This window comes from Ambystoma mexicanum, chromosome 6q, assembly GCF_040938575.1.
Source record: "Ambystoma mexicanum isolate Mex_15411 chromosome 6q, UKY_AmexF1_1, whole genome shotgun sequence".
Classification (NCBI taxonomy): Eukaryota; Metazoa; Chordata; class Amphibia; order Caudata; family Ambystomatidae; genus Ambystoma; species Ambystoma mexicanum.
The window spans coordinates 1,074,725,577-1,074,747,820 of record NC_090937.1 but is presented as its reverse complement, the minus strand read 5'-3'; the positions used below and the strand labels follow the sequence as shown (position 1 = coordinate 1,074,747,820).

Here is a 22,244-nt window from a genome sequence, read left to right as displayed (position 1 = left end):
ACCGGAGAAGAGGAAAGATACCCGTCGGTGACCGAGGGTGCTGGAGTGCAGAGAATCCACTACAGATTGCAGAGGAGACGCACGGAGAAGGTCCCTTTGAGCTAGAGAAGCCGCAGAAGATCCTGGAAGACTTGCGAACAACCTGAGGATGACAGCCAAGACCCGGCAGGTACTGGGGTGGCTAGACGCAGAGGGTGCATGAGGTCTGAAGCAAAGCACAGACAGAATCTTCATCGGGACAAAGTAACCAAGTGAAGGGGGTCTGGGACCCATTATTGGAAAAGCATATCCCGAACAGTAATAAAGAGGAATACAAACTTTGTATATGCCATTGGTACTCACAAACCTCGGCAGGGAAGTAAACCGAGGCTGTGGGTTGAAGAGAAGTTAGACAAAGAGAACTGTGAGAGTAATCAAGTGAAGGGGGTCTGGAACCCATACTGGGAAGAAACACCACGAAGAGTAATAAGGAACAAGTTACTTACCTGTAACTGTTGTTCTCCAGCATGGGTCTGGCATGGATTCACATGCTCATGAATATTCCCCGTTGTCAGGCTGGGAATCCTCGGTAAAGAAAAAATCAGTATCAGTTTTGTTTCTGATCTGTCTTTCGTAGTAGTAACCAATCACTGATCTCGGCTTAGGGAGGGGGCAGTCACTGATCACCAATGACTGCCCTCTCCCTAAGCCCCGCCGCTGGCAGCCATCTTCAGATTTGGTAGCACGTGAAGTGGCAGTATGACCAAATGAAGAGCCGCAGAGGGGTAGGCGGGAGGGTTCGCATGTGAATCCATGCCAGACCCATGCTGAAGAACAACAGTTACAGGTAAGTAACTTGTTCCTTCTCTAGCATGGGGTCTGGCATGGATTCACATGCTCATGAATAAAAGAATACATAGCAGTACACACATGCACAACCACGGGAGGTGGCAAAGGCTCAACATTAAGCATTATATCCAAAACTCAACATTAAGCAATTCTTACCTCCTCACCAGGCTCACCTTAGGCAAACAGGTTGCGCAGCACTGCTTGGCCGACCCTGGACTCCTCCCTGGAATCCCGATCGATGCAGTAGAATTTCGTGAAGGTGTGCGTCGACCTCCACGTAGCAGCCCTGCAGATGTCCAGCACGGGCACACCAGATAGGAACGCTGTGGTAGCTGCGATCACTCTGGTGAAATGGGCTCTCGGACAGCCAGGCAGCGGTCGGTTTGCCAACCGATGACAGTACATGATACAGCCGGAGAGCCATCTGGAAATGGAAGCCTTCGAGAGAGCCTTCCCCTGATTGACAGGTCCAAAGTTCACAAAAAGTTGTGACGTCTTCTGAAAACACTTCGTGCGGTCCACGTAGAACTTCAGCGCTCTAGCCACATCCAGCGAGTGCAAAGTCCTTTCAGCCGGCGACGAAGGCGACGGGAAGAAAACAGGCAACACCAAGGGTTTGTTGAGGTGGAAGTCCGACGGCATCTTGGGCATGAAGGAGGGGTGCGTCCTGAGCACTACCCTCGTGTCGTGAAAAGTCCAGTACGGGGTCTTGCAGGAAAGGGCCTGGATCTCTCCCACCCGTCGTGCGGAGGTGATGGCCACAAGAAACGCTGTTTTCCACGACAAGAACTTCAACGGAGCTGAGTGCAGAGGCTGGAACGGAGGTCCCATGAGCTTGGTCAGCACCACGTTGAGCTCCCACGCCGGCGGGAACTATCTGAACAGTCCCTTCATGAATTCTTTCACCAGAAGATGAGACCACAAAGACGTCCGTCCCGTGGTTCTGGTGTATCGGGAGATCGCAGCAAGATGAATCTTGATGGACGCGTGCGCCGGTCCAGCCTTGGCCAGCGTCAGTAGGTACGGCAGTACTTGGGGAGCCGTAATCCGTAGAGGGTTAATCTTCTGTGCGTGGCACCAGACAGAGAACCTCTTCCATTTGTGTCCATAGCATTTAAGAGTTGAGGACGCCCTGGCCTTTGCAAGAACCTCTCTGCAGTCGGCCGGTATGTCGTAGCCTCCAAACTCTAATGCTGCAGGAGCCAGGCCTGCAAGTTCAGCGACTTTGGGTCGTGATGGAGGATGGCGCCTCCTTCCCTGGAGAGAAGATCCGCGTCCACTGGCAGCTTGATTGACGGGGACGCTGACAAGTCCAGAAGGTCCGGGAACCATATCTGCCTCGGCCACGCAGGTGCGACGAGGATCATCCTGCACCGTGACCTCTTGAGCTGGTTGATGAGCCGGATCAGCAACGGCAATGGAGGGAACGTGTATAGAAACAGGCCCTCCCAGTGGAACGAGAAAGCATCGCACATGCTCCTCGGCTGGGGAAACCTGCTGGCGAACCTCCGGCACTTGGAGTTTGTCGCCGTCGCGAACAGATCGATCTGGGGTGTGCCCCACCGTCGGAAGAGGCGGTCCACTAGATCCTGTCGTAGTTCCCACTCGTGGCACGAGCGCAGCTCTCTGCTGAGCGAGTCGGCGATGGTGTTTTTTTATTCCTGCCAGATGAAACGGCACCAGAAACATCCCTTGGGCGACGGCCCAATGCCACAGATCCTGAGCCTCCTTGGACAGGGCTGGGGATCTGGTACCGCCCTGCTTCCTGATGTAGAACATGGTGGTGGTGTTGTCGGTGAAGATCCTCACCACCTTGCCCTTGAGGGACGGATGAAAGGACCTGAGGGCCCAAAACACTGCACGGAGCGCCAGGACGTTGATATGGAGGGACTTCTCCGTCGGAAGCCAAAGGCCTCTCGTGTGCAGATTTTCGGTGTGCGCTCCCCACCCTTCCAGGGAGGCATCCGTGGTCACTGTCTTCTGGTGGCCGGGGGTCTGGAAGTCCATGCCCGCCGTCAGATGCGCGCGGGTGCCCCACCACCAGATCGCTCGTCGGAAACTCTCGTCGAGTGTGATCCTCTCCTCGAAGCTGCCCGTCGTCTGGATCCAGTGCGCGTCCAGGAACTCCTGCAACGGGCGCATCCGGAGCCTGCACAGGCGGATGAGATAAATGCAAGAAGACATCATTCCGAGGAGGGACTTGATGGACCTCACCCTGGCCGCATCCGCAACCAGCATCCGCTGCACCTTGCCGAAGATGGCCCTCGTCCTTTCCTCCGACGGAGAGGCCAGAAGCGACAGTGTGTCGAGCTTCGCTCCCAGAAACAGTGCGTCTTGCGCGGGCACCAGGTGGGACTTGGCGTAGTTTATGGAGAATCCCAGGTCCGTGAGTAGTTAGACGGTCATTGCCGTGTGCTCCACGGCGAGCTCCTCCATCTTCGCTCGGATGAGCCGGTCGTCCAGGTAGGGGTAGACGTGGATCCCCTCTAGGCGCAGCCGCGCCGCCACCGGTGCAAGGCACTTGGTGAATACCCTGGGTGCTGACCTCAATCCGAAGGGAAGGGCTCTGAACTGGTAGTGACGCCCTTAGACCACGAATCTGAGAAACTTTCGGTGTCCCTTTAGGATGGGGATATGGAAGTAGGCATCCTCCAAATCCAACAACGACAGGAAATCGCCCTCCTCCAGTTGACCCAGGACGTGTTGGAGGGTAACCATCCTGAACTTCTGTGCCTTGATGAATTTGTTCAGTCGTCGTAGGTCCAGGATGGGACGCCATCCTCCCGTCTTCTTCTTCACGAGGAAGTATCTTGAGTAAACTCCGGAGCCCCGGAGCCTCTTTGGGACAAGCTCGATGGCGCCCTTCCTGAGCATCACCCTTACCTCCAAGAGAAGTTGAGGGACGTGATGTTCCTTCCTGGCCACAGGGGGGACGCGCGGGCACCTCTTTAGAAACTCGAGCGCGTGACCCTGAGCCAGGGCGTCCAGCACCCAACGGTCAGTGGAGATGGACTCCCACACGCTGACGAAGCTCGCCAGCCGGCCTCCCACCAGGGTGCTTCGGTGGGGGCCCGACCCCACGGCCGTTTCAGTCCTGCTTCGACGAGGCTTTGCCGCCTTGTCCTCCTTGGCGACGACGGCGGGGTCCGCCCGACTTGCCTCGTCCCCTGTAGGCTTCCTGTGACGACGAACGGGCCGCTTGACGATAGGCGGAAAATCCGCCGCTGGAACCTTTGGAGGCACCCTGTTTGCCTCCGCCGTTCCGAAAGGGCGGCCGTCGTTGCTGGAGAACACCAAGAGCCCGGGCCGTCTCCGTGCCCGCCTTGATGGCTTGTAGGGAATCGTCCACTGTTTTCCCAAACAGGTTGCTCCCGTCGAACGGCATGTCCAAGACTCTGGTCTGCACGTCCTGACGGAAGTCAGTAGCCTTGAGCCATCCACGCCGCCTAAGGCACACGGCGTTGCCCAACTGGCGAAATCCAGTGTCCGCGATGTCCGTCGCTATCGTAATGGCGTGGTCCGACGCCACTTCTCCTTCCTGTAAGATCTCTAGGGCCTCCGCCCTCTTGTCGTCTGGTAGGAAGTCCAGCAGGGGGGCGAGTTTGTACCACAACTCCCTGTCGTAGCGGGCTATGATAGCCAAGGCGTTGGCAGCCTTAATCGTCGTTGCTGCCGATGAGATGACTCTGCGTCCCATCGTGTCCAATTTCTTTCCCTCGCCGTCCAGCGGGGAGGTTGATGTAGAGGCTGCGCCCCCCCCCCCGCTTTCTTCCTGGCCGCCGCAGAGACGACCAAGTCCGGGATCAGCTGTGCCCGAAGGCACAAGGGGGCCGTGTCCGGGACCCGGTACTTCTTCTTGTACCGATCCCTTCTAGCCAGCGATGTGGATGGGTTCTTGATGAGGGAAAGGCCCTCATCCCAGATATCGTCCAGTAGAGGTACAGCGAGGACCGTCTTCCTCTTGGTCTCGCGCCGTTGATAAAGGAAACCTTCCTTCTTCTTCTCTTCCGGGCAGAGCTGGAAAAGCTCGGATGCCCTGGCGATCCTGGCGTGAAACGATCCAATCTCGTCGGGCGGGGAAGCCCGGGTGGGAGGTGACGACGGGAGATCCTCGTCGTAAACCTCGTCGTCAGTACCCGTCGCTGCCGTGTCAGTCCCTGTATCATCCCCACGTGTCGTGGACGGGGAGGAGGGCTGAGCAGGGCGCGAAGGTTGAAACGGAGGTGGAGGATGAATCCTTCTTCTCTTAAGAGGAGGGCTCCCAGAAGGGCCTGGCTCCGGGTCCCCCGTCGGGAGAGGTTCCTCCGTTGGTGGTAACGGCAGTCTCGTCCTTATCTCCGAGCATAAGGACTGTATAGCCAACAAAATGGCCACCGAGTTGTCTTGCGGCACTGGTTGAGGGGGTTCCGACGGGCGATCAGGAGCCCCGTCGGCACCCTCAACGTTCTCGTCGTCTCCCACGTCGGGGTCCCTCCCGACAGGATGGTCTTCTTCCACGCCAGTGCCGTGGCCTAAGACTTCGATCAGCTCCTCCTCAGAGGTCGAGGCCGAATCCACAACGACCTCCTGCCCCCCCTTTTTCTTCTCCGTCGGAGGTTTCACGGGGGTCCTGTCGATGGGCATGAAAGAGGACTCCCTCCGCAGTGGCAGGGAGATTCTGGGCCCTGAGGTCGCCACCACTGGTGTAGCCTCCACAGGCTGAGCCAGGGCCGTCGCGACTGTCTCGATAGAGGCCTTGGCTGGATGGATCAAGGCTTTCACCACCTTAGGTGCGCTCACCGCCTTCTCCTTGGGGGGAGGGTCACCACCTCGCTCCCCCTCCGATGGGGCCGATGGGGCCTTCGAGCACGACCGGGGTCTCTCCAGGAGCTTCGCCGGGTGCTCGGCCTTCCTCTTACCCGAGCCAGAGCGTTGGCTCGTGGTTGATGGCGCCGAGGAGGATGCGCCCTGCCTGGCGCCCGCAGAGCCCGACCGTTCGGCGCTCCCGGTGCCAGCGGACTCGCGGTGCTTGGCCTTCTGTTGGACCCCCGTCGCCGGGGCGCCCTCAAAGGTCTTAGAAGACCGCTCGGACTTCTTCTTCTTCTCGCCTGACGGGCTCTATCCTTCCAGCCAGTTGGCGAGACGCTGATGGCGGTCCTTCATGGTCCGCTCCGACATATTGCCGAAAAACGCACAGTCCTTCTCCACGTGCGTCTTGTCTTCATGCAGGCAGTAAAGGCAAAGGGAGTGTTCGTCCTCCTTAAAAGACATTCTGAAGCTGGCATGCAGGGCAGACCCTGAACAGCTTTCCGGGCGTCGAGCTTCCCTTCTCCTGGGCCATGCTCGAGAAGGGCCCGAGAAACTTCTGGAGTCCTCCAAAAGCGTGGCTCGATGAAATCTTCACCCTTGAGGGGCGTAGAAGAATCCGACACGGGTCCCCGTTGATCGGATAAAGAAACGGTGGAGCTTGAGGCACTTTTGACCGAAAAAGAGAAAAGAGAACAATTTTTTAAGAAAAAGCGCGAAAAAAGGACTAACGCTCGAGAGCAATAGCACGAGGATCCCAAAACTTGAACGTGCGGTAAAAATCTGAAGATGGCTGCCAGAGGCGGGGCTTAGGGAGAGGGCAGTCATTGGCTGTGGTCAGTATGACGCAGAGATCAGTGGTTACTACTACGAAAGACAGATCAGAAACGAAACTGATACCGATTTTTTCTTTACTGAGGATTCCCAGCCTGACGACGGGGAATATTCATGAGCATATGAATCCATGCCAGACCCCATGCTGGAGAAAGAGGAATAATAACTTTGCATATTCAAGTGGTACTCGTACACCTTGGCAGGGGAGTAAACCCAGGCTTTGGGTGGAAGCGAAGAGAGAGGGAACTGTGAGAATGAGAACGATGAGTACCCTACTTGGCAGGAGAGTGGGCCAAGGGGGGGGTACTGAGAACAGGGTCTGGGACCAGTAGCAATTGAGAGGAAGATCAGTGCTAATTCTTCCACGTCACAGTACCTGGAAACCGGGTCTGCTCAAAAAGGGTACGGGAACCTCAGCAGAGCTTGGGCGAGCGAACCAGGCTATTCTTCGTTGCAGTGCCTGGCAGCCGGGTCTGCTCACAAAGGGTCTGAGACCCTCAAGTCAGCTTGCAAAAGGTGTCCACAGTATTCTTCCTTGTTGCAGGGCCTGGGAATCAGTTATGCCAAGTAAAGATAAGGGCCTAGCTTGACATCTAAAGGCACAGAGACAATTTGGATAGAGCTTGGAAAGATTGCAGGGAAGGGAATCAACCCCTTGAGTCTTGGGGAACATTTGTTTGCTTTTCTACACTTTTTGGAAATTTTATTTGGAACTACAAAGCTGGGCTGCAGGTTGACAGCCAAGAGAAATTTCCCTTTCCATCTTATGCCGAGTTTAGCTTGTGAGGGATAGATTAGTATTTGGGCAAAAGACGGTGAACTTTACTTTGGACATTCTGACACAGATATTTTCATTAGCTAGTTTTGTTGAGGAAGGGAAACCCCTCTTAGTGGTAGGGTTATTTAGATTTTCCTCCAACTTCCCCCCCGTTTTTGTTATTAATAAAAGTCTTTGCCAATCAACATGCCACCCGAGTGTCCAAGTCTTACTCCTACACCCTCACACTACTTATAAATCTGAATACAAAACAGAGGCTAGGTTTTATGTCGAAACGTTTCATATTTTTAATATTGAATTGAAACAGAATTATTTACAATAAAAATAATTATACTGATACATTAATTTATCATTTAAAAAAATTACTAGCTTGCCCAAATGTTCAACCTTGTAGTACCAACATCACATTTCTTACCTGCTGAATACTTCATGAGGAACTCTGTAGCAAGTTGCCCAGCATGAAACCTCCGTTACACCATAAAGATTATAAATGTGTGTTTGATTGCCTTCATCTCTCCATTTTTTAAAGACACTCAGTGCAGGAAAGGCTTCCCCTCCAAGGGCTAAGACGCGGAGTGAAGAGTTGGCTGACAACACTGATGAGCGGATATACTGGGTACCAAGCGTTCTAAGAAGAGTAGGTGTAGCCTACTCAACAAGAAAACAAAAAAGTCTATCAGTTGCATATAACTCCCATATGTTGAGGAGAAAAAGATGTGTTTCGTGTTGATAACTGGCATTTCTATAACAGAAGATTTTTACAAATTCTACACACGATAATAGAACTACGTTTCTTAAAGAAATTGAATTTCCCTAAAAAGAATTTTACTTGAACAAAGCAACTGAATGAGAACCAGGAACGTTCAATAATTAAAGCGGATCGTTATTTCTGCATTGGGACAATATTCATTGAAGCTGATTAGTGGACTAATTCTTCCTAACATATTTAACAAAAAAATACAATTTGAGCTATATTGGTGCAGCAGTAAAAAAACAAAAGCTACTTACCTGCAACAAAAGATCACGGGCATGGACAGAGGCTAGTTACTTTATTATCTCTCAAAAGGGGGGGGGGGGCGCTGTTGCGCCGAAACAAGATGGCCGCCTAACCGCAGTGCTCCGGAGTGGGAGAGTGCAAAAACCTAAAAAAGTGCCCTAATATACTACGATTCTACTCTTCACTGGCGGTGTTTGTGGGTGAACCTCCAACCTACCCCTCTGCCAACTCCTGGACCTGGGCTTCCCCCGGGGCTGAGCTTTGAGCCCTGCTCTGATTGGGGCTGTGGAGTCATCTCCGAGCCGCGCCGCGGCTCCAGGAACTGCAGCTCTCTCTGACACCAGAGAGCGCGGCGCTGCAGGCCGCTGTGGGGGAGGGGCATTGGAGACCTCCCGAGCGGGTCGAGCCGCCGCGGCCGGCGGATCCACCCGGCATCTCCCAGATCCAAGCTCCTGCTCACCACTGAGGACCCCACTCTGATACGCCACCACCCCTGCCAATCGACTTCGTGGTGGCCTGGGGGTCCCGGAGTCCCCGCTTCCCGGCCTCGCACGGCGGGCAACGAAGACATTGACGCAGGTTCTCCTTCCTTTACCCTGCTTTCCTGCTTACCTGCTGTGAGCCCCGTTTGGACTGGGGCCGCGGATCGCTAGCCCATTCCGCACCGCGGCTCCTGGATCTGTGGCTCTCCCCGACACCGGAGAGCGCGGCACTGCGGGCCGCTGTGGGGGAGGGGCATCGGGGCCCTCTCGTGCGGCTCGAACGGCCTCGGCCGGCGGTTCCGCCCGGCGCTCCCTGAACCGGAGATCCTGCATACTACTGGGGACTCCACTGGCTATTACGACCACTGCAGCCCGCTAACTTCGTGGGGGCCTGGAGGCCCCGGAGTCCCCCCGCCTCCTGGTCCCACACGGCGGGGGACGGAGAGACCACCGCAGGTCCTCTCTCCTCCAGCTTACTTACCTGCTCTCCCTCCGTTGCCCCCCCCCTCCCATGGAACACAGAACTCTGCCTACAGCAAGGTGGGGGACACGAGGGGAGTTGTCTCACTAGCTCCGGTGATCCCGTACTGCCTGTCCCGCTCACCAAAGGCGCGCCTCACGGCCCGCCGCGCCTCTACTCAGCAGCAGTTCTGCACCGAGCCCCCGCGCTGGTGACACCTCTCCTGAAATTGCTCACCCCCCCCCGTGCACTATTGGGACACATACTGCGGCTGTGGGCCCACGCCGCACTGCACTGCTGCCATTCCCCCCTTTCCCTACCACTTATCACAAGCTGACTGAACCGGCGTGCTGCATCAAGCCTGTGTCCACCAGCACTACAAACTTTTGGCTTCCCTGTGCTCTTGCAGCCCAGGGGCAACGTGACTGGCTTACTGGCGTGACCCTGCCGGGCACCATCTCTCTGCTCCGGGCGGATCACTCCCCTGGTCCCATACCGCCATTGCTGGGTCTCACGCGCCCCGCTCGAGGTTGGCCTGTCCCCCGGTGCTGCCCTGCCTCTGTCGGCCCATTGCAACCTAGGGGAGCATAGCTTGTTACCTACTGGCTCGCTTGGTGTGGCTCCTGCCATATACCCATACCTATACACGGCGACGTGCCTGGGCTGCGTGGGGAACCATCTCAAGCACGGTGATACTGTGAGCTTTGTGTATCTCCTGGTTCACTTGTACCTGCACCAGCGGCTGGCCTGTACTACTGCTGATTGCCCTCCCGCCTGTCGCGGGTGCATTGTCTGCTCGCCTTCCCCCCCCTTGAAGTGTGGCATCCAACTTGTACTACAGGAGCTTTGTTTGCTCCCCTTATTCCTCCTCGCAGTGAACCGCCTGCTCTAAGCTCCTCACGACTGTGCTCCCACCGCTCCCCATTAATAGCACTCCTGAACTTATAGCTCTGCTCTCCACCATGACTAAGGGAGCCGGCTCCAATAAGAAGCAAAGTTCACTAAACATGTTCGCTAAGACCCCCTCCAAGCCACTTTCTGATCCCCCGGAGGAATCACCGACCACCACTGTACCCTCCACCTCTGACGACTCACAGAAAATGCTAGAGTACATGCGAGAGGGCTTCACTACACTCCATACTAAGTTAGACGATATGAATGGGACCATCTCGTCTATAAAGGCCCATATGTAGAGGACGGACAGCAGGGTCGCTGAAATTGAGACGAGGGTTGGCACCACAGAGGATGACCTGATTTCCTTGCGTACCGCTGTAACTACCTTGACCAACCGGGTCTCTGCGGTCGAGAAGAAAAATGATGACCTCGAATCCCGCTCCAGGAGGAATAACCCCCGCATTGTAGGTATACCGGAGGACAACATTCGAGAGCCTATGGAGGAGTACGTGGAGCGCACCCTCCTGACGCTTCTGGACAACCCCAAGCTGTCAGCACAATTTGCAGTGGAGAGAGCCCACTGATCCCCAACTGCCAAGCCCAGGCTGGGTGCCCCGCCCCGTCCCATCATAGCCAGAATCCTCAACTTCCGCGATCGTGACTCCCTGCTCCGGGCGGCCAGGGCCAAAGGGGAGCTACATCTGGGTGTGGCTAGAATACACTTGTATCCGGATTACTCGGTGGCTGTTCAACAAGAGCGTAAAACCTTCCTTGCGGTGAAAAAAAGACTTCGAGACTTGGGAGTCAAGTACTCCATGCTTTTCCCTGCCAAACTGAGGATCGAACACTCTAATCAAACGTATTTCTTTACCATCCCAGAAGAGGCTTCGAAGTTTATAGACGAACACATACCTGGCTGATCTAAGCAATGTTAATATGTCTCACATGCTTCATCATCTATTATCATACCTGTGCCATGGGATCGGACCGCCACGGCGCTCCCTCCCTCACTAGGAGGACTATTCATCGTAGCCCACTACTGCACAGGTTGCTTCTGTTACCCCTTCACCTTTCCATAGAGGCGATGTTTCGTTACCATGCTGTCTCATCATAGTCCCTATTATCGGTTTCTTGTTGGACTCACAGCCTGGACCTACCCTGGTTTCTCAACCCATCCACTTCTGTATCATGTTCCTGCACCCTGGTCACTCATTATCCATGATTTTGCCTGTTCCTTTCTTGCGCTGTATCGGATCGCACGGCCCCATCCTGTTTCTCTGCGGGCCCTAGCTTATGGTTTTGTTACCGTGGTGACCTGCACCCGCTCTATGTGCTCCACCTTTACCTACCACGTAGTATAAATCTCCTTAAGCTCTCCCCAGTCCGGCGGCCATTGGCCGGCTGCTAACAGTCCCCCAGGCACTGATGCCTAAAAGTTTACGGTTGTTCGGGTTTTGTTCGGGTTTCGTCCCTCTGATTGGGGGAGGGATGTGGGTGGGGGGTTGGAAGGGAACGTTCTGGTTTAAAAATGTCTTGACAGCCTCCGGAGGCCCAAGCAATCCATATGTACAGTCCACCAACTGCATACACCTAAGGTACACAATTTTCACGACCCTGGAATCCACCCTTGTTTATTCCACCGCCATTCATATGAATATGGCTGATACTGCTCTGACTTTTATGAGCTGGAATGTCAGGGGATTAGGCAATCAAAAGAAGATGCGGCAGATCAAGCTCCATGCCGAACGCCACGGAGCGAAGATCCTTTGCCTTCAGGAAACCCACGCTCGCTCAGAGCAATGTGAACGATTTGCCAGATAATGGGGCTCCCAGAGATATTACACTAATTATTCCACTCAGAGTCGAGGCACCCTTATCCTAATACATAGTAGTCTGAAGTTCACCTGTCATCAATCCCACATAGATCCACTTGGAAGATTTGTACTCATCACTGGTATATTACAACGTCAGGAGATAATCATCCTGAACATATACGGTCCCAACGTTGACGACCCCGACTTCTACCATCACCTTGTCACTTTACTTGAGAGCACCCCCTGATCCCCATTTTATGGGGCGGGGATTTCAATACGATATTAGATGTCACCTTGGATAGGTCCGGTTCTCGCCCTCGTCAACTGTCTAGAGCGGCCTACTCGATCTTGACCTCGCTCCCCCGCTTGGCACTGGTGGACGCTTGGCGCCTAATGCATCCTGATGACCGTACTTACTCCTTTTACTCCTCAGTACACGATTCCCACTCTAGAATAGATAGATGGCTGGTCGCAGACTTACTGATTAGATGCGTAACTAGCTTAGCCATTCTCCCCAGGACACTATCGGACCACTCACCAGTACTAGTTTCCTTAAACTGGGGACCTGACGCCAACAAACCAAGACTGTGGAGGTTGAGTCCTCACGCGCTCCTCGACCAGGTTTTCGCCTCCGAGCTTGAATCCACAATTGAGGAGTATTTCGAGATTAACTTAAATTCTGTCTCTACACATGCTGTGCTATGGGAAGCCTTCAAGGCACACAGGAGAGGAGTCGCCATCTCTAAGAGCAGTGGTATCCTTAAAACCATCCGCGCCGACATCGCCACCAGCGAATCGGCCCCATCTGCTTATGAATCACAGTACGCTGTAGATCACTCCCCGGCTACCTTGGCGAATCTGGGCACTGAGCTGGACAGGTTCCGTGGCCTTGCTGAACGCGAGGTTAAGTTCCCTCGTTTGGCGAGGAAATACGGCGAGGGTGAACCACTGCAGATACCACTGCTCTTAGACTGCTACGCCGCGAACTTGGTGCCCCCAGCATATCGGCCATTGCTAGACCAGATGGCACACTCGCCACCTCCCCTCAAGACATCAACTCCGAGTTTCTCATGTTTTATACCTCCCTGTACTCGGAGGTCGACACCTCCCGGATATCCGAAATCAACTCCTACTTAGAGAACCTCCCGTTATCAGTCCTATCAGCCGAAACTAGTGCCTCCCTTTAGCGGCCCTTTACTCTAGAGGAAATCGTGGAGGCCATCGAGTCACTGGCAGCGGGGAAGGCCCCCGGCCCCGACGGGCTCCCGATGGATTTCTACAAATTATACAAAGCCCAACTAGCGCCGCATCTGCTGGCCCTGTGGGAGGAATCGTGCGAAATGGGCATACTTCCACCATCTCTCCGTGAGGCACTGATCACGGTGCTCCTCAAGCCTGGTAAAGCCCCCACGCAGTGTAGCTCCTACAGACCCCTCTCCCTGATTAATAGCGATATTAAAATATTTGCCAAACTACTTGCCAACCGCTTGGGACAGTATATGTCCCACATTGTTCATCCGGACCAAGCGGGCTTTGTCCCTGGCAGGTCCACCTCCCTAAATTTAAGGAGACTCTTTAATATCCTTAACAGAATCGACCCGGCCACACATGAAGTGGCGGCCACATTAGACATGCAAAAGGCATTTGATTCAGTTTCTTGGAAATACTTGTGGTGCGTCCTTGAGAAATGTAAATTCGGCCCCAACTTTCGCGCCTGGATAAAGCTCCTTTACACTGCCCCGTCAGTCAAAATCCGTACGGAAGACAGATGCTCTTCCCCTTTTCAGATATTTAGAGGAACACGTCAGGGATGCCCCTTCTCTCCACTTATTTTTGCAATTGCTATGGAACCCTTCGCTGACATGATCCGGCAGTCACACTCGCACAGAGGGCTGCGCATGTCTGGCCAGACCGACATAGTCTCCCTTTATGCTGACAATACCCTGTTGTTTGTTCAATCCCCTGAAATTAATCTTTTACCAATACTGATAGATGTGGCTCGATTTGGGGACATATCAGGTTTGACGGTCAATTGCACCAAGTCTACATTATTCCCGCTCACGGACTCGACACAACCCCCTCAGGATCTACATGGGTTCACCTGGGCTTCATCTAGCTTTACCTACCTGGGAGTGGTGGTCTCCAGGCACACGTCACAGCTACGAGACGGCAATTATCACACTTATTTAACCAAGCTTGAGACTAAAACCTCAAGCTGGACTAAGCTCCCCCTTTCGCTAGCAGGCAGAATAGGTATACTCAAAATGATCGTATTACCTCAATTACTGTATCGTTTTACAAATCTCCCTCTGTGGCCTGGGGATACCTTTTTTCAAACACTACGCACCATATGCAACACCTTCCTTTGGTACTCTGGGGCCGTCCGGCTCAAATTGACTACACTAACTGCCCCTAAGGCGTTGGGCGGCTTTAGCGCACCCGACTTCATCAGATACTGGGTGGTGGCCCAATCACAGTTTGCTGCATTCTGGTTCAACACTACTGATCCACCCCCCCCTCATGTTTGCCTTGAGAAGCTGGCTGTCTGTGACCGAGTGATCGGGTCCCTGGTCCTCTGGCCAATCTCCCCCTCCTTAAACTCTGCGAATCCGGTGGCTTGTACGTCTCTGGCGTGGACTAAACTCTGGTCCATGGTCGGCTCACCCCGTCCGTTTCACGGGGACCTGCCTCTGTGGAACTTCCTTCCTGATGTTCCACACATCCCACTCTCGGTGGTCACCCGCTGGGCCACTGCTGGCTTCCTGACTTTACGCGATGCCTTTGAACAGGGGAACTTCATAGAATGGTCTGACCCCCCCCCCCTACTCAGGAGCCGACCTTCGGTGTGGCTACAGTACTCTTCACTTCAAGCACATCTCAAGTCCACTTATCCAGACTTCCCCGCCTTGCCCACTGATGAACCTATAGTGGAGGAGCTCTGCTCCTATCTCTCCTTCAGGGGTAAAGTATCGAGGCTCTACTCCTTACTGCTGACCAGAGCGGCCCCCCACGTTACCGAGCTGAGACGCAGATGGGGGGAGGACCTTGATGCCGAGATCACTAATGAGAGGTGGGCTCGGATGTGCGCCCGGACCCACGAGGTCTCCTACAATACTAAATTTAAACTCATTCAGTTTAAAGTCTTACACAGGTACCATCATACACCCATGAGACTCCACCGCATGTTTCATGCCAACCCCCCTACTTGTCCTAGGTGCGGCGCAGATCAGGCCTCCTATATACACATGCTGTGGCTATGCCCCCATTTGACCCAATTCTGGCTAGACATTTGCTCTACATTATCAGACATTCTAGATCACCCAATCACCCCCACCCCTCTGCATTGCTTATTCCACGATCTCCCACAGCTCCCCCGCGATGCTAAGAAATTGGCAGGCCTCTGCATGCTACTGGCAGTTCGCTGTATATTACTCTGTTGGCTTCGCCCTAGAGCGCCTACCGACGCCCAGTGGCTCAGATCGGTCACATGGGCTCATGATACTGAGCAGTCCTGGAGTGCTATGCAACATCCCCACTCCAGACCAAGGGACATCTGGCCGAGATTCCGTGACTATATCTCTGCCATGACTTCGCCCTCCACCTCTTCTTCACTTCCCCAGATGCTTCCCCCTAAATAGCATACTATCCCGGGGCATGTATTAACTCTCTGTATATTGCCGGTTATTGATATGCTACATTCATGCAATTGTATATGTTTCTTCCTCATACTGTTTGTAAATTGCGCTGGTGCCTTGTGGTTTTCCTCTGGTCCTTTGTTGTGCTGTCAAGTCAATAAAAAAGAGTTGAAAAAAAAAAAAAGGCAGACAGCTCAGATCAGTCTAAAATACACTTGTCTATCCCTGTTGTTATAGGTCCATTCACTTCATTGGAAGCTCGCTATATCCACATTAGCTACTTCATCAGTTTTATTTTAGGAAGCTGTTCAGAATGTACTCGGAGACAAAATGGTGGGTTGCTTTCGACAGATATAAAACATCTAATGCTGCTTGCAGACAACAAAAGCATCTTCATCTAGCATGGGGATTTACTAGAAACTTTCAAGCAGATTATAATTTTTAAAAAAAGATTAACCTGCCCACTCCTCACAAATCCCACTCTAGACCCAAACGACCTGGTTAACTACATGCTGAGCACTAGTCTCCCAGTCATTGATAAAATCATTGAAAAGGCATAACAAAGATCGGGTTATCCAGCATGGCAAGCTCTACGAGTACCAATATGGATTTAGACTTGGATGCAGCACAGAAACTGTCACCATCCACATCATATATGTTGCTCTCCAAATCATGGATAAATGCGGTTCTTGCCTCTTGGTCCTTGTTGCCGTCGATGCCGCATTTGACATCACCGACCACTTCCCCTATACAAGACGACCCTCAAACAGAATGAGGTTTACAGGCAACGTCATGAACTGATTCACCTCTTATTTCTTTGACAGAGACCAAGCAATCCAAATTGGTAACTTCACGATCGACTGCCCCCAGTCACGTACATAGTCCTATAGGGATCACTACTCGCCACAGTGAGCTTCAAGCTCTATATGGTCCACTGGGGTCCTTTCTCAGTGGTCGTAATATATAAATTTGCAAATCTGCCAACAAGACTCAATTATGCTTCAAAGTGAATGTAGCTCAAGGCAATTCACTCCCCATGAAATACCTCACCTACATCCAAGCCTGGATAATGTGCGCCTACCTGAAACATAATCCCACCAAGACAGAATATGTTGTACTAGGCCATCCATCTAAACAAGAGCCAATAGAAGGTGGCTGACTGACTTGAACCTTGATGGATTCACACCTCATTTGGCCCAGTGTGCCCGATCACTTGGGTTAATTATTGACAACAATCTTTCTTATGGAAACAAAAAAGCCTAAACTGCTGGATATAAACTAGCATGCTCCGTAAAATAGACCCTTCTTCCCACCACACTATTGCAGAATCACAGTCCAGGCCCTGGTAATCACACACCTCGATGATGGGAACGCCCTGATCAGATTTGCAGCCTCACAGATGGCCCCACCCTTAGGGTTCTTAAACACACTGCAGCACACTTCATAACGAGAACTGCGACATTAGCCCACCTCTCCCCCGTCCTAAGAGAATTACACTGGCCACCCTTCGCAGCCAGGATACTCGTCAAAAAGGCCTGCATCAAATATAAAACAACTACTTCCTGAGCCCCAGCATATCTTACCACAAATCTCACTGGATTAGTTGGAACGTGCCAGACCATGGTGAGGCTCGAGACTAAACTAGCATGCAAAGAGTAAAACAGGTAACAGGCCTTCCCGTTCTATGCCTCATTCAATTAGAACACCTTTTTGGTCGCAAACAGCACTGCTCAACGCTCCTGCAGTGTAGTAAGCAACTCAAGGCCCTACTTTTCACATAATTTCTAGGCGTGACCTAAGGCCTGCTACTCCTAGGTATATGCCAACCATTTAGTATGGGGTATCCAAGCTACTATAACATGTAACCAATACATCCACCAAAATCTGTTAAACCCAAATTACTTGTACAGTGTCCTATTTGCGAGGTTTGCGCAATATAAACTGAAATACAAACACTTGCAGAGATGCAATAAATATATGTTGTGCTTCATCACACAGGGAGGATGTAAATATAGTTTCCCGCTATCTGTGGTCTGCCTGACCAGGGTAGAAGCCGATTAGAGGAAACTAGCCCCCTGACAAAAATTAGCTTATACCTTGAAAAATGAGTGGAGTGTTATTTTCATTATTTATATGAATTGGGAATGTATATATGTCATTCTGCTCTTTATCTGCCATCTGTTGTAATGGCCATCAACGCCCTTATACTGCATTATGTCATTGTTTTATTTATTGTAATTGTGCCTTCTTTTCATTTTTGTACCATTGTAATGATGGACTGAGAATTACATTTTAAATATTGAGAGCTGCTGGTTCTGAAAGCCAGTGCCGAGTATGTCTTTATATATATACTGCTTCACTCTCCTAAAGCACTCTCCATGGGCATGTTCAGTCCTCTCATGATTGAATGTGCTTGCTCCGAGTCCCTTATAGTGGATATCCTGCTACAGTGCAATAGTCCCTGGTCAACACTGTCTCCTCAAGTCTACCAAGTCTTCTGTAGCCTCCTCACTTTTCAGTGGTATGGCTCACAACTCTTATTAATATTGTGGTACAGTCAAAAATGTGACTTTTCACAAAATTCAAAATATAATACAAAAGAGTAGTTCATTCACAATAAAGGAAACAAAATATACAATAGAATAGTTAATTCATAATAAGACAAAAGAAAATATACAATTACATCAAATTTCATTCAAATTAAACATTCAGCCTACCAATCCCCAGGGTGAATCATCAAGAAGTTTAAAAATGTTCAGGAATGTATACAGTTCCATAGTTAAGAATGTTTCGTGCCCAGAGGACAGGCAATGCCAGCAGTCTTTCGCATCTAACCAGCCTACCTATCCACAAATCTGGAGAAGCATGTAATCCTGCAAGATCTAGTACCTGTGCATTCTATCAACAAGTGGTGTAGGGATCGGCCTACAGTTACACTGCACAGTGGACAGTAATTATCAATTACTCTTAGGGTATGCCTACTAGCTAGTATTTCACCTGATGGCAATAAATGTAGGCGGAATCTCAGTATGGCTTCACGTCCTTTGCTATCAGGAAACTGCACCAAGTAACGGGGTAATGTGCCAAGACTTTTGTCCAAAATCAATGGGTTGCTATGTAGTTTTAATGACAGCATTGAGTCTATAGTAGTAATCAAATCCATAACTGTGGGGTCTTGTTTGCAACCTGTTTGGTTAAGGTTAAAGTCAATAGTGTTTTTTTGTATACGTGACAGGATTGATTCAGCCTTTACCTTCAATTTTTGTAGGAATATACAGGATCCATGCCTGTCTTCTTGTGCCAGATCCATGTAGAGAGTTATCCAAGTTCATACCGCAGTGCTACAATTGGTAGCGTCATCGGAAGTCTCGAAGCTCTTTTCCACACATGTCCTTCCCAGTAATCCCAATCTAAATCCCAAACCTGGTATTCAATATCGAGTACAGGCATAATAGTGGGGATGATTTTACACTTGTAAAATTTAAGTAGGGGTTTCGAAGAGAACTTGCATTATTTGGACTTTGGGGTGAGATCCATAAGAAGGATGTTGTCAGCATAAGACAACCAACACAGCTTCTGCGGTACAATTCTTGGACTTGCAAAATCAGCATTGTTCAAATGGTTCTTAATATATGCCAAACACAGATTGAATAAAAATGGCGCAAAGATACATCCTAGCCTCACTCCTCGACTAGTAGATATTTTTCTTTGACAGATTACCGCCCCATCCATTCTCACCACTATATTAGTAACTTCATGGAGGTAGACCAAAGTTGCTAATAAACCCAGAGGAATACCCCACTTGTTTAATTTTCCCTATAGCAAGCCTCTATTAAATCTGTCGAAGGCTTTGGAGAAGTCTATCAGCGCCAGGTATAGGGCGGCAGATCCCATGTACCACGCTTCTCACAGAGATCACTATAAAACCATTTAGAGTGGTAGATAGCCCCTTCCTGAAACCAATCTGGGCTTTGTCAAGTATGTTATTTGTATCTGCCCACTTCACCAATTCCCTCAAAACCACACCGGCGAAAATGTTGCTATCTGCATCTAGAAGGGCGATGGGAAGATAGCTGCCTGGTATCGTCCGATCGCCATTCTTATAAATGGGCACCAGTACATCAGACTTTCAACTCGGTGGACACTGCTCAGATTCGGAGCAGTTTGCAAATAACTCATGTATTACTTTTGACCAGTCATCTGCATTCTTCTTTAATATATAGTGAGAGAGGTGTCTTTGGCCCCGGGCTCTAGAGCCTGATGCCCCCGTAATCAATTCTCTAACCTCCTCTCTCGTGTCACACCTCACTGCAGGGAACCCTCGGGAGATGAGTCACCACTGTCGTCTGCTGGTGATTAAACAATTCTCCAAAGTGAGTGCACCATGATTCCTCCGTCACAATATTGGTCTGTGCTGTACATTGAGAGGTTTTACCAACATTCATGAGAGACTAATCGTTGCGGCTATTCTTAGTAACAAAGGCTTCCAGGATCTCTTCTCCCTGACGCTGATATCTAGTTGACATATTGGATCTATTCCATCTCTGATAAGCAACCATTAATACCTTTTTCCCCCTTTCAAAGTCTTCCTCGTCTTTGCTCTGCTCTCTTAATAGCCTTAGCTTGCGTCTTTGCTCATGTTTCCAGAGCAATGTGTTCTCATCAAACTGATTCTTATGAACCGAACCCTTCCTAAATCCCACGGGTTGTGGTTGCTCTAATTTTCTCAAAAACTTTTCAAAATTCGATGGAGCACATTCCCACTTTAGTGTCTCACCCGGGATCGTTTGAATGGTTTTTTCCACATTTTTATTCAAACCCCTACAATTTCTACTGTGCCTTAAAAGGCGATTTTTCCCCTGGTTGAGTTCTACTTCACAAGGAAAAACCCCCTGGCTCTCTTACAGAGTTGACAGCAATCTTTAAGCATATCTTATTATTATCAATATTAGTTGTTTTTTTACTTTTGAATTCTTTACAATCCGGAAATAGATTGCGAGAGAAAATCATGTAATCTATTATTGACAGAGTTATTACCCTGCCAGTTGTTTCGGGAGGACAGTCACCCTCTATGTTACCATTAAAGATTAATAGAAACCATCTCTACAGAATCTGACCCATTTCAAACCTCTCTCCTCCACAGATCCCCTCTTATAGCTCCCATATTTAGGAATAAGACAACTAGCATTCAAATCCCCCACAATTAAAATTGCAAGAGCACCAATTCTATTAACACAATCCAAAATGGTATGTGCAATGTGATCTAAAAAGATCTCCAGCAAAATGTATGCGGGATTGTGGTATACATTGAGCAGCAGGAGAGGCGTCTTATTATAATCCTGATCCCCAGTTAGTAGTACGGCTAGTACACCATATAAACAGTTTGATATTAACTCTGTCTTTCCAGATTTTGAGTTTCTGGAGGCCATTAAAAGTCCCACTGATGGCCGCCCTGTGTTATAGGCCAGATAGTGAAACCATCCATGACACTTTCTGTTAGCAGCCAGGTCTCCTGTAGCAGAATAATATTGTGTTCATATAGAAGTTCTCTGCAGACTTCATCACACATAACACTTCTATAGACACGGGTATTCCAGCCAATTACTTGCAAAGATACATTTTTGTTCAATTTGCTAAAGACTTGTATTTCTGGTAGCACGGCCCAAATCCTACTGCTTGCAATCCCGTCTAATTATTTTCCCTTTAAATAGGCGATCCCACCCTTAAAAGCTTGAGACAGTGGACTCTCTTTGATTACCCTTTACCCACTTTTTGCAGCCAATATCTCTTTCGGTTGATTAGTAGATATTCTGTTACTTTTTTTGGAAAGATCCTGCCACTGCAAGAAGAGCATTAACCCCCACCAAGCGTGACTGCAGGCAACCTCTACAACCTCAGTAGAGTTTTCATACGGAAAGTGAATACATTCAATTCCCAGAGACGAGAACAAGTATAATTTGGGGATTGATATCACCAATTAAGATGGTCTGTCTGTTCAAAACCGTTCCTGACTCACTGTCGCCAATCTGTTCGATTCAGAGGTTGGGCCGTTCGAAGAAGGTATTGGACAGAACCTCAATCGCAGCAACCGTTCGTTCCTTGCCGTCCTGAACTCCACCTTTGTTTGGCTCAGTTCTTTTATTAACTTCACGCTGTATAGGGCCGGTCCTCTCACTGAAAGCAAGCTGCGAAGAGGGATTTGCACTCTGTCCGGGCTTTCATTCTTCTGAGGTCACTTCTTTGTATTTACCTATGCGAAAAATGGGGGCCCATAATGCTCTAGGCAGGGTGCTATCTTCTGATTTCCTGCTCCCTCTGACCCTTCCGCTGTTTCCATGTGTTCCTCGTATACCTGGGATTCAGCGTTAGCATAGGATTTCTGTACGGTACAATCGTCCATATTCCCAGCTCTCTTGCTTTTTCCATATTGAGGGTCCGTCATGGTCTTTTTTACAGATATTCGTTGGTCAGCAGTTCTCTTGGTGATGTTGCTTTACATCTCAGCTGTAATACCATGGTTTACATTGCTAACACAGAGGTTTTTAGAGCCCTTCCCGAGTTATCCTCTCAACTTTCAGCATTTAGTTCGAACTCTTGGATGCTTAGGTCTTCTAAGAGGGTCCAGGAAACGCAAGTATTTCCTTGATCCTTTCCTTTGGATTCCTTTTTCTTGTTCTTACATCGTCTCTTATTCCCGTTGTCAGTGGTTCCGGAGGGATTCACTATAAGAGGTGCTA

The 22,244-nt window shown here is 50.5% G+C and overlaps 1 protein-coding gene across 3 annotated transcripts in view; it reads right to left on the bottom strand.

The window, feature by feature from the left end:
- AASDH (aminoadipate-semialdehyde dehydrogenase) overlaps positions 1–22,244 on the bottom strand; it is an 853,386-nt gene that overhangs the window by 600,090 nt on the left and 231,052 nt on the right. For all 3 annotated transcript variants that reach the window (XM_069631618.1, XM_069631617.1, XM_069631619.1), the window contains exon 6: positions 7,641–7,873. In XM_069631618.1, coding sequence (XP_069487719.1) covers positions 7,641–7,873 — 233 coding nt within the window. The remainder of the gene's footprint in view (positions 1–7,640; positions 7,874–22,244) is intronic.